The sequence below is a fragment of the Hypanus sabinus genome, chromosome 6 (genome assembly GCF_030144855.1).
Source record: "Hypanus sabinus isolate sHypSab1 chromosome 6, sHypSab1.hap1, whole genome shotgun sequence".
In the NCBI taxonomy this organism is placed as follows: Eukaryota; Metazoa; Chordata; class Chondrichthyes; order Myliobatiformes; family Dasyatidae; genus Hypanus; species Hypanus sabinus.
Window position 1 is genome coordinate 8,000,478 of NC_082711.1, and position 12,564 is coordinate 8,013,041.

The 12,564-nt window shown below is 45.6% G+C and overlaps 1 protein-coding gene across 3 annotated transcripts in view; it reads right to left on the bottom strand.

Annotated features, from left to right (window-relative positions):
* The window catches only part of adck5 (aarF domain containing kinase 5), a 110,231-nt gene that overhangs the window by 31,076 nt on the left and 66,591 nt on the right, over positions 1 to 12,564 (bottom strand). For all 3 annotated transcript variants that reach the window (XM_059971635.1, XM_059971634.1, XM_059971636.1), the window contains one exon: positions 6,170 to 6,248. In XM_059971635.1, coding sequence (XP_059827618.1) covers positions 6,170 to 6,248 — 79 coding nt within the window. The remainder of the gene's footprint in view (positions 1 to 6,169; positions 6,249 to 12,564) is intronic.

Here is a 12,564-nt window from a genome sequence, read left to right on the forward strand (position 1 = left end):
TTTGTCAAAGACAGGTCGTGCCTTACGAACCTGATTTAATTTTTTGAGGATGTGACTAAACACATTGATGAAGGTCGAGCCGTAGATGTAGTGTATATGGATTTTAGCAAAGTATTTGATAAGGTACCCCATACAAGGCTTATTGAGAAAGTAAGGAGGCATGGGATCCAAGGGGACATTGTTTTGTGGATCCAGAACTGGCTTGCCTACAGAAGGCAAAGAGTGGTTGTAGACAGGTCATATTCTGCACGGAGGTCGGTGACCAGTGGTGGGCCTCAAGGATCTGTTCTGGAACCCCTACTCTTTGTAATTTTTATAAATGACCTGGATGAGGAAGTGGAGCGATGGGTTAGTAAGTTTGCTGATGACACAAAGGTTGGGGGTGTTGTGGATAGTGTGGAGGGCTGTCAGAGGTTACAATGGGACATTGATAGGATGCAAAACTGGGCTGAAAAGTGGCAGATGGAGTTCAAACCAGATAAGTGTGAGGTGGTTCATTTTGGTAGGTCAGATATGATGGCAGAATATAGCATCAATGGTAAGACTCTTGGCAGTGTGGAGGATCAGAGGGATCTTGGGGTCTGAGTCCATAGGACACTCAAAACTGCTAAGCAGGTTGACTCTGTGGTTAAGAAGGCATACGGTGTATTGGCCTTCATCAATCATGGAATTGAATTTAAGAGCCGAGAGGTAATGTTGGAGTTATATAGAACCCTGGTCAGACCCCACTTGGAGTACTGTGCTCAGTTCTGGTTGCCTCACTACAGGAAGGATGTGGAAACCATAGAAAGGGTGCAGAGGAGATTTACAAGGATGTTGCCTGGATTGGGGAGCATGTCTTATGAGGATAGGTTGAGTGAACTTGGCCTTTTCTCCTTGGAGCGACGGAGGATGAGAGGTGACCTGATAGAGGTGTATAAGATGATGAGAGGCATTGATCGTGTGGATAGTCAGAGGCTTTTTCCCATGGCTGAAATGGTTCCCACAAGAGGACACAGGTTTAAGGTGCCGGGGCGTAGGTACAGAGAAGATGTCAGGGGAAAGTTTTTTTTTTTTTTTTTTTTTTACACAGAGAGTGGTGAGTGTGTGGAATAGGCTGCCGGCGATGGTGGTGGAGGCTGAAACTACAGGGTCTTTTAAGAGACTCCTGGATGGCTACATGGAGCCTAGAAAAATAGAGGGCTATGGGTAAAGCTTAGGTAGTTCTAAAGTAGGGACATGTTCGGCACAGCTTTGTGGGCCAAAGAGCCTGTATTGTGCTGTGGAGTTTTCTATGTTTCTATGTAACAGGTGGGCTAAATGAGGTGAAGGTCACCAACATCATGAACTGCACAAATCTGTCATCATGGTATATGACGGACAGCCAACTGTTTATCTGTAACTTATTGTCATTTTTGTGCCTTGCACTGAACACACTTTCCCTGGATGAGGCTCATCAGCCATGGTTGGCAGTTCATCTAGAAGGAAAACTTGGATCTCACACTGCTTTGTAGCTATACCCACTCGGGGGGGGGGGGGCGGCTTTGGAAGTAAACCACGCAGGGTAAATCAAAGCTAGAGACTCTCAAAGGCTGTCATACGTTGAGTTCAACACTGACTGGCAACTCCTGAAATACTGACAGTGCCAAACTGTATGGGTTTCCCCATTCCTTCAGATTTATCAGCTGCATGGAGAGAGACTCCTGGATGGCTACATGGAGCTTAGAAAAATAGGGGGCTATGAGTGCAGGGGCAACAGCTTGCTCTCCATATTGTACTGCACTGGTTTTCACATCGCATAGACAGCTGGGACGCGACATCCATGGACTCACTTTCCCTGAAGGTTAGTACAGTCCTTTCTGAATTACTAAAACACAGGGACTGCAACAGAACAAGAAGCTAAAACAGAGGTGGGGAGAGACTGCCCCACAGCAGGAAAGGAGCGAAGCGGCAGAAATAATTGTGTATTTGTGTCTCTCACGGGCTTTTCACTGAGGTGGGTTTCACCTTTTTGTTCGGTCTTCTTGCATCTGTCGAGAGATTGAGAGAGGGACAAATGCAGTTTTATCAATCCAGTCCTGTGCTAAGTAGTTCCTGGCACCTGGTTTTCGAGGAAGCTTGCTCTTGCGAAAGACCACTGATAGCAACAACACTCTGAAAACTGATAATTTGTCAAGGCTGTTTCCCAATTTCCAAAACAAAAAGACATGTTTTCTCTGGAGTATAGGAGATTGAGGGTAGACTTGATAGAGGGATACAAAATTATGAGGGATATAGATAGGGTAAATGCAAGCAAGTTTTTCCACTGAGGTTGGATGGGAATACAACTAAAGGTCACGGGTTAAGGTGAAAACATAGAACACAGAACAGTACAGGCCCTTTGGCCCACTATATTGTGCCAACCCTTTAACCTACTCCAACATCAAACTAACTCTTCCCTTCACATAGCCCTCCACTTTTCTTTCATCCATGTGCCTATCAGAGCCCTTTAAAAATTCCTAACGTATTTGCCTCCACCACCAACCCTGGCAGTGTGTTCCAACTGTGAAAAAAAACACTACCTCTGACATCCCCCTGACTGTCCATTCCACCTCACCACAGATGCTGCCTGACCTGCCATGTTCTTCCAGCATTGATGGTGAAAATAGGAGATGTAGGCCATTTGGCCCCTCAGGTCTGCCCTGCCCAAAAATTTCTACAGATGTCCCGTGGAGAGCATTCTGACTGGTTGCATCGCCGTCTAGCATGGAAGGGAGCAGAAAAAGTTGTAGAAAGCTGCAAACTCACCCAGAATATTAAACCCGATTGTGATTTAGTGTGATTGATGATCAGCTCATCTACCCCAGGCCTCAACTCTCTTCTGTGGCAGTACCCCACAGCCCTCGTCTTTTCCTTATAAAAATGTATAGATTGGCTAATTGAGTGGTGTTGCAGCAGCAACCTTGCATGCAACCTCCATAAGACCAAGGAACTTCAGGAAGGGGAAGTCAAGCAAACACACGCAGGAAGGAATCAGCAGTTGAAAGGATGAGCAGTTTGAAGTTCCTGGGTCTCAACATTTCAGATGATTTAGATGAATCCCTTTAGATGAAGGGATTAAAAGTAACATTAGCAAATTTGCAGATGACACAAAGCTGGGTAGCAGTGTGAAATGTGGGGAGGATGTTATGAGAATGCAGGGTGACTTGGACAGGTTGGGTGAGTGGGCAGATGCATGGCAGATGCAGTTTAATGTGGATAAATGTGAGGTTATCCACTTTGGTGGCAAGATCAGGAAGGCAGATTACTATCTGAATGGTCTCAGTTAGGAAAAGGGGAAGTACAATAAGATCTAGGTGTTCATCAGTCACTGAAAGTAAACATGCAGGTACAGCAGGCAGTGAAGAAAGCTAATGGCATGTTGGCCTTCATAACAAGGGGAGTTGAGTATAGGAGCAAAGAGGTTCTTCTGCAGTTGTACAGGGCCCTGGTGAGACCACAACTGGAGTATTGTGTGCAGTTTTGCTCTCCAAATTTGAGGAAGAACATTCTTGCTATTGAGGGAGTGCAGCGTAGGTTCACAAGGTTAATTCCCAGGATGGCGAGACTGCCATAAGTTGAAAGATTGGAGTGACTGGGCTTGTATACTCTAGAATTTAGAAGGATGAGAGGGGATCTGATTGAAACATATAAGATTATTAAGGGATTAGACACGCTAGAGGCAGGAATCATATTCCCAATGTTGGGGGAGTCCAGAATCAGAGGCCACAGTTTAAGAATAAGGGGTAGGCCATTTAGAACGGAGTTGAGGAAAAACTTTTTCACCCAGAGATCTATGGAATGCTCTGCCTCAGAAGGCAGTGGATGCCAATTCTCTGGATTCTTTCAAGAAAGAGTTAGATAGAGCTCTTAAAGATAGCGGAGTCAAGGGATATGGAGAGAAGGCAGGAATGGGGTACTGATTGTGGATGATCAGCCATGATCACATTGAATGACAGTGCTGGCTCGAAGGGCCGAATGGCCTACTGCTGCACCTATTGTCTATTGTCTAAGATCCATCCTGGTCCCTAACTATTGATGCATCACAAAAAAGGCACAACAGCAGCTGTATTTCATTAGGAGTTTGAGGAGATTTGGTTTATCATTTAACCATATAACAATTACAGCATGGAAACAGGCCATCTCGGCCCTTCTAGTCTGTGCCGAATGCTTACTCTCACCTAATCCCACTGGCCCGCACTCAGCCCATAGCCTTCCATTCCTTTCCTGTCCATATACCTGTCCAATTTTACTTTACTATCCAGTTGTAAACTCAGCCAGCTCCACCATGGGGTTAGCCTCCCCAGCACCCAAACGGTGATGCCTTTGAGACTGAGATTAGCTTTATTTCTCACAGAAACATTGAAAAATAGTGAAATGCATTATTTGTGTCAAATCTAATCAGTGATGATTGTGATGGGCGGCCCGCAACTGTTGCCACACTTTTGGCACCAACATAGTATGTCCACAACTTACTCACCCTAACCCATACATCTTTGAAACGTGGTAAGAAACCCACAAGGTCAGGGAGAACATACAAACTCCTCAGACAGCAGGGGGAATTGAAACCTAGCGCTGTAAAGAGTTGCACTAGTTGCTATGCTATTTGTGTCAATCTCTTCTCATTGTTACCATCATGGAAAAGGTATAGGAGCCTAAAGACACACACTCAACACCCCTCTGCCATCAATTTCTGAATGATCCATGAACACTACCTCACTATTTTGCTTGCTTTTTGCATTACTTTTTGTAATTTACTGTAATTTTTGTGTATTAAACTCTACTGCTGCTGCAAAATAACGTATTTTGATGATAATTGAGGTGGTAATTTGAAAGGAGATGTGAGGGGAATTTTTTTTTATATACAGAGAGTGGTGGGTGTCAGAAATGCACTGCATGGGGTGGTGGTGGAGGCAGATACATAAGAGAGGTTTGGTCCTAAGTTTGGCCCTTCTGAGAGGTGGATGGTCCTGAGTTCAAACCTAGCCGGGTCCCAACCTGGATAGCAGCAATATCTGTGCAGGGGAAAGGCCTGGCAATCTACTTCCATATCTTACACTATAACCATACAACAATTACAGCACGGAAACAGGCCATCTTGGCCCTTCTAGTCCGTGCCGAACGCCTACTCTCACTTAGTCCCACCGACCTGCACTCAGCCCATAACCTTCCATTCCTTTCCTGTCCATATACCTATCCAATTTTACTTTAAATGATAATATTGAACCTGCCTCTACCACTTCTACTGGAAGCTTGTTCCACACAGCTACCACTCTCTGAGTAAAGGAGATCCCCCTCATGTTACCCCTAAACTTTTATCAACTCTCAACTCATGTCCTCTTGTTTGAATCTCCCCTACTCTCAATGGAAAAAGCTTATCCACGTCAACTCTATCTATCCCCCTCATAATTTTAAATACCCCTATCAAGTCCCCCCTCAATTTTCTACGCTCCAAAGAATAAAGACCCAACTTGTTCAACCTTTCCCTGTAACTTAGGTGCTGAAACCCAGGTAACATTCTAGTAAATCTCCTCTGTACTCTTTCTATTTTGTTGACATCTCTGCTATAATTCGGTGACCAGAACTGTATGCAATACTCCAAATTTGACCTCACCAATGCCTTGTACAATTTTAACATTACATCCCAACTCCTATACTCAATGCTCTGATTTATAAAGGCCAGCATACCAAAAGCTTTCTTCACCACCCTATCCACATGAGATTCCACCTTCAGGGAACTATGCAACATTATTCCTAGATCACTCTGTTCTACTGCATTCTTTAATGCCCTAACTATCCATAAGGTCACCATGAGTCGACGACAACTCAACAGCACTCAATGAGACGTTTCGATAGGCATATGAATGTGAGGTAAATGGAAGGATATGGACATTGTGTCGGCAGAAGATTTTAGTTTAGTTGCCCATTTGATCACTAATTTAATTAGACAGGTACAGCATTGTGGGCTTAAGGGTCTGTTCTTGTGCTGTACTGCTCTATGTCCTATGTTAATAAACCAGATTCTGATTTCGGTCTTCTCTGGGAGAGAGAACTCCAGAGGTTCACAACTCTCTGCAAGAAGAGATTCCTACCCAAGGTATATCTGAGACTGTATTAATGACAGAAAGCTCCATATTGATGTTGCACCATACTAACAAACAAAAACTCTTACTTTGCACTCAGGGTTTCATACAATCCATGGTCCAGCAATACCAGTTCTGCTTTCCCATCCGGACCCTTTCGAACCAACACTGCAACGAGAAGGGAATTTATAATCTATTAGTAGCAAAGAGGTGAAGGAATTAGACACAGAGTAATAGAGTAACATGGGGAAATTTTCTCACAGTCCCTGATGAAGGGTCTCGGCCCGAAACGTTGGCTACTCTTTTCTCACGGATGCTGCCTGACCTGCTGAGTTCTTCCAGCGTTGTGTACGTATTCTTTGATCCACAGCATCTGCAGTTGTATTTTTGTGTTCTCACAGTCCCTATATATCTTCAAGCTGGGCGTTTCCCTTTGGAGTGACACAGGAAAATCTTCACGCAGTCCTTACATATCTCCAAGCTGGGGCGTTTCCCTTTGGAGTGACACAGGAAAATCTTCACGCAGTCCCTACATATCCCCAAGCTGGGGCGTTTCCCTTTGGAGTGACACAGGAAAATCTTCACGCAATCCTTACATATCCCCAAGCTGGGATGTTCCTCTTTGGAATGAAGGTAGATGAGAAGCAACTTGATTGAGGTGTACGGAAAGGTAAGAGGCACAGAACAGAGAGATCTTGGGGGAGAGTGGTCCATGTCCATAAGTCCCTCAAAGCTGCCGCACAAGTTAACAGGGTTGTTAAGAAAGCATATGGTGTGTTGTCCTTAGGGAGCATGTCTTATGAAGACAAGGTGAGCGAGCGAGCAAGGGCCTTCTCTTTGGAGTGAAGGAGGATGAGAGGTGACTTGATTAATATGTACAAAATGATAAGATCATAAGTCACAGGAGCAGAATTAGACCATCTGGCCCATTTAGTCTGCTCCGCCATTCAATCGTGGCTGATCCTTTTTTCCTATCTCCTCCTCAACCCCAGTTCCCGGCCTTCTCCCCGTAACCTTTGATGCTATGTCCAATCAAGAACCTATCAAACTCTGCCTTAAATACACCCAACAACCTGGCCTCCACAGCTGCACATGGCAACAAATTCCACAGATTCACCACCCTCTGGCTAAAGAAATTTCTCTGCATCTGTTTTGAAAGGGCGCCCCTCTATCCTGAGGATGTGCCCTCTTGTCCTAGACTCCCCCACCATGGGAAGCATCCTTTCCACATCTACTCTGTCTCGGCCTTTCAACATTTGAAAGGATTCAATGAAATCCCCCTTCATCCTTCCAGCGAGTACAGACCCAGAGCCATCAAATGTTCCTCATATGATAATCCTTTCATTCCTGGAATCATCCTTGTGAACCTCCTCTGGACCCTCCCCAATGCCAGCACATCTCTTCTATGATGAGAGGCCCAAAACTGTTCACAATACTCAAGGTGAGGCCTCACCAGTGCCTTACAAAGCCTCAGCATCACATCCTTGCTCTTGTATAAAAGACATAGACTGCATGGACAGCCACAGACATTTTCCCCCAGGGCTGAACTGGTTCACACAAAAGGACATAATTTTAAGGTGACTGGAAGAAAGCATGGGGGAAGGGTGGTAGTTTTTTTTAAAACAGAGCATGGTGGGTGCACAGCATCTGCCAAGGGAGGTGGTAGAGGCAGAAACATTAGGGAGATTCAGAAATTCTTAGATAGCCACATGGATGATTTGGAAAAAAATGGAGGGTTATGTGGGAGGAAAGAGTTAAATTGATCTTAAAGTAGGTTAAAGGGTCAGCACAAAAGTATGGGCTGAAAGGCTTGCATTGTTCTGATAGTGTTGTAAAGATTCCTTACAAAAAGCAGAAGAATGCTCTGTGGTGCCTTTCGAAATCCAATGGAATGGTCATGTATTTCGCTGCTGTTTATGAGGCTGAATCCTGTAAAAGAGGGCTGCCTCATTGATCTACGTGTGTCAAACATGGTGAGGGACAATCAGAATGAAAGAGAATCAAATCCATTTCCCTTGAACACCAATGTTCTTGAATGAAAATTATCCTACACATCGATAGGGTTTCGGCCTTAATTGTCAACTGTACTTTTTCCATAGATGCTGCCTGGCCTGCTGAGTTCCTCGAGTGTTCTATAGGTGTTACATCGATACGGAACATTGTCACAGGAAAGCAGAATCCATCTTCAGAGAATCCCACCACCTAGGCCATGCTCGCTTTTCGCTGCTGCCACCAGGAAGAAAGTACAAGAGCCTCAAAGCCTGCATCGCCAGGATCAGGAACAGTTATTACCCCTCAGGTCCCACATTTGAGGTTGGTCAAGAAGGTTCAGTCGCTTGCCATTCAGGATGAGGTAGTAAATTGGATTAGATGTTGGATTTGTGGGAGAAGCCAGAGAGTGGTAGTAGAGGGTTGCCTCTCTGACTGGAGGCCTGTAACTAGTGGTGTGCCACAGGGATCGGTGCTGGGTCCATTGTTGTTTGCTATCTGTATGAATGATTTGAATGATAATGTGGTTAACTGGAACAGCAAATTTGCAGATGACACCAAGGTTAGGGGTACAGTGGACAGTGGAAAAGGCTATCAGTCCTGATGAAGAGTCTCAGCCCAAAATGTCGACTGTTTTCCATGGATGTGGCCTGGCCTGCTGTGTTCCTCCAGAATTCTGTGTTTTGCATAGCTTGCAGATGGATCTGCATCAGCGGGAAATATGGCAGATGGAATTTAATGCAGACAAATGCAAAGTTTTGCACTTCAGTAGGACCAATCAGGGTAGGTCTTACACAGTGAACGGTAGGGCACTGAGGAGTGTGGTAGAACAAAGGGATCTTGGAATACAGGTACATAATTCGTTGAAAGTGACATCGCAGGTAGATAGGGTCATAAAGAAAGCTTTTGGCAGATTGGCCTTCATAAATCAATTTATTGAGTACAGAAGATGGTATATTATGTTGAAGTGGTTTCAGACCTTGGTGAGATGTTGGGAGTATTGTGTGCAGTTTTGGTCACTTAACTACAAGAGAGATGTAAATAAGGTTGAAAGAGAACAGAGAAAATTTACATGGTTGTTGCTGGGTCAGAAGGACCATAACACAAAGGAACAGAATTAGGCCATTCGTCCCATCCAGTCTGCTCTGCTATTCCATCATGGCTGATCCCGGATCCCACTCAACCCCATACACCTGCCTTCTCACCATAACTTTTGATGCCCTGACTGATCAGGAAACTATCAACTTTTGTTTTAAATATGCCCATGGACTTGGCCTCCACTGCAGTCTTTGGCACAGCATTCCACAGATTCACTCTCTATCAGGCTAAAAAATTCTTCCTTACTTCTCTTCTAAAAAGGTCACCCCTCTAGTTCCAGGACAACCCACCAAAGACAACATCCTCTCTACATCCACCTTATCTAGTCCTTACAACATTCAGGAGGTTTCAATGAGATCCCCCACATTCTTCTATATTCCAGTGAGTATAGGTCCAAAGCTGCCAAATGCTCATTATGCTAACCCCTGCATTCCTGGAATCATCCTCATGAACCTCCGCTGGACTCTCTCCAATGAAAACATATCCTTTCTGCGATATGGGACCCAAAACTGTTGACAATACTCTAAGTTTGGCCTGACTAATGTCTTATAAAGCCTCAGCATTATCTCCTTGTTTTTATATTCTATTCCCCTTGAAATGAATGTCAACATTGTATTTGCTTTCTTTACTACAGACACATTAACCTTATGGGAGTCTTGCACGAGGACTCCTAAGTCCCATTGCACCTCTGATGTTTGATTTTTCTCCCCATTTAAGTAATAGTCTGTACTATTGTTCCTTTTACCAAAATACATTATCATACATTTCCCAACACTGTATTCCATCTACAACTTTTTTGCCCATTCTTCCAATTTGTTCTTCTACAATCACATTGCTTCCTTATCACTACCTACCCCTCCACCAATCTTGGTATCACTCACAAACTTTGCCACAAAGCTATCAATTCCATTATTTAAATCACTGACAAAGTAGCAGATTAAATATTGACCCCTAAGGATTACCACTCATCACTGGAAGCCAACCAGAAAAGGTCTCTTTTATTCCAATTCGCTGCCTCCTGCCTGTCAGCCATTCCTCTATCCATGCCGGTATCTTTCCTGTAACACTATAGGATTTTAACTAGTTAAGCAGCCTGTGTGGCACCTTATCAAATGCCTTCTGAAAATCCAAGTAAATTACATCCGCTGCCTCTCATTTGTTCATCCCAACCCTTCCCTCTCCATGACACTACCAGCCTCCCTCCCTCCTCTGATCCCATCTCTCATCCGTGCCGGGTCTTTACCATTCCCTCCAACCTTCAACTCTCTGAGGCAGAGCGCTCTGTCCTCAGTAAGGGCCTCAGCTTTGTCCCCCTTCACCCACACCTCAGGAGTTCTGCCTACGCCATGACGCTGAACTCTTCTTCCGCCGGCTCCGTCTTTGCGCTTACTTCTTTGGCAAGGACTCTCCTACCCCCACCGATGATCCCTTCTCCCATCTTCAACCCTCCTCCTCTTCATGGACACCCCGCTCTGGTCTTCTGCCTGCTCTGGATCTCTTTATTGCTAATTGCCGATGGGACATCAACCGTCTCAACTTCACCAAACCTTGCTCCAATTCCAATCTCATTCCTTCCGAACGCTCTGCTCTCCGCTCCCTCCGCACCAATCCAACCTCACTATAAAACCCACTGATAAGGAGGGAGCTGTTGTAGTCTGGCGTACTGACCTCTACCTGGCCGAGGCACAGCAACAACTCTCTGATACCTCCTCTTGATTTACCCCTTGATCATGACCCCACTAAGGAGCACCAGGCCATCATCTCCTATACCATCACCAGCCTTATCAGCTCTGGGGATCTCCCATCCACTGCCACCAACCTCATAGTTCCCACACTCCACACTTCCCGTTTCTACCTCCTACCCAAGATCCACAAACCTGCCTGTCCAGGTAGACCTATTGTCTCAGCTTGCTCCTGCCCCACAGAACTCATTTCTGCATACCTTGACACTGTCTTATCCCCCCTTGTTCAATCTCTTCCCACTTATGTTCGTGACACTTCTCACGCTTTGAATTTTTTCAATGATTTTAAGTTCCCTGGCCCCCACCGCCTTATTTTCACCATGGATGTCCAGTCCCTATATACCTCCATCCCCCACCCGGATGGTCTCAAAGCTCTTTGCTTCTTTTTGGATTCCAGACCTAACCAACTCCCCTCTACCACCACTCTCCTCCGTCTAGCGGAATTTTTCTTACTCTCAATAATTTCTCCTTTGGCTCCTCCCACTTCCTCCAAACCAAGGGTGTAGCCATGGGCACCCGCATGGGTCCCAGTTATGCCTGCCTTTTTGTTGGCTTTGTGGAACAGTCCATGTACCAAGTCTATACGGGTATCCATCCCCCTCTTTTCCTTCGCTACATGAACGACTGCATTGGCACTGCCTCCTGCACGCATGCTGAGCTCATTGACTTCATTAACTTTGCCTCCAACTTTCACCCTGCCCTCAAATTTACCTGGTCCATTTCCGACACCTCCCTCCCCCTTTCTTGATCTTTCTGTCTCCATCTCTGGAGACGGCTTATCTACTGATATCTACTCTAAGCCTACAGACTCTCACAGCTACCTGGACTATTCCTCTTCCCACCCTGTCTCTTGCAAAAATGCTATCCCCTTCTCACAATTCCTCTGTCTCCACCACATCTGCTCTCAGGAAGAGGGTTTTCATTTCAGAACAAAGGAGATGTCTTCCTTTTTTAAACAAAGGGGCTTCCCTTCTTCCACCATCAACTCTGCTCTCAAACGCATCCCTCCCATTTCCTGCACATCTGCCCTCACCCCATCCACCCACCAACCCACTCGGGATAGGGTTCCCCTTGTCCTCACCTACCACCCCACCACCCTCCAGGTCCAACGTATAATTCTCCGTAACTTCCGCCACCTCCAATGGGATCCCACTACCAAGCACATCTTTCCCTCCCACCCTCTTTCTACTCCCTACGCGACTCCCTTGTCCCCCCCATCCCTTCCCACCGATCTCCCTCCTGGCACTTATCCTTCTAAGCGGAACAAGTGCTACACCTGCCCTTACACTTCCTCCCTCACCACCATTCAGGGCCCCAGACAGTCCTTCCAGGTGAGGCGACACTTCACCTGTGAGTCGGCTGGTGTGGTATACTGCGTCTGGTGCTCCCGGTGTGGCCTTTTATATATTGGTGAGACCCGACACAGACTGGGAAACCGTTTCGCTGAACACCTATGCTCGGTCCGCCAGAAAAAACAGGATCTCCCAGTGGCCACACATTTTAATTCCACATCCCATTCCCATTCTGATATGTCTATCCATGGCTTCCTCTACTGTCAAGATGAAGCCACACTCAGGTTGGAGGAACAACACCTTATATACCAGCTGGGTAGCCTCCAACCTGAAGGCATGAACATTGACTTCTATAACTTCCGT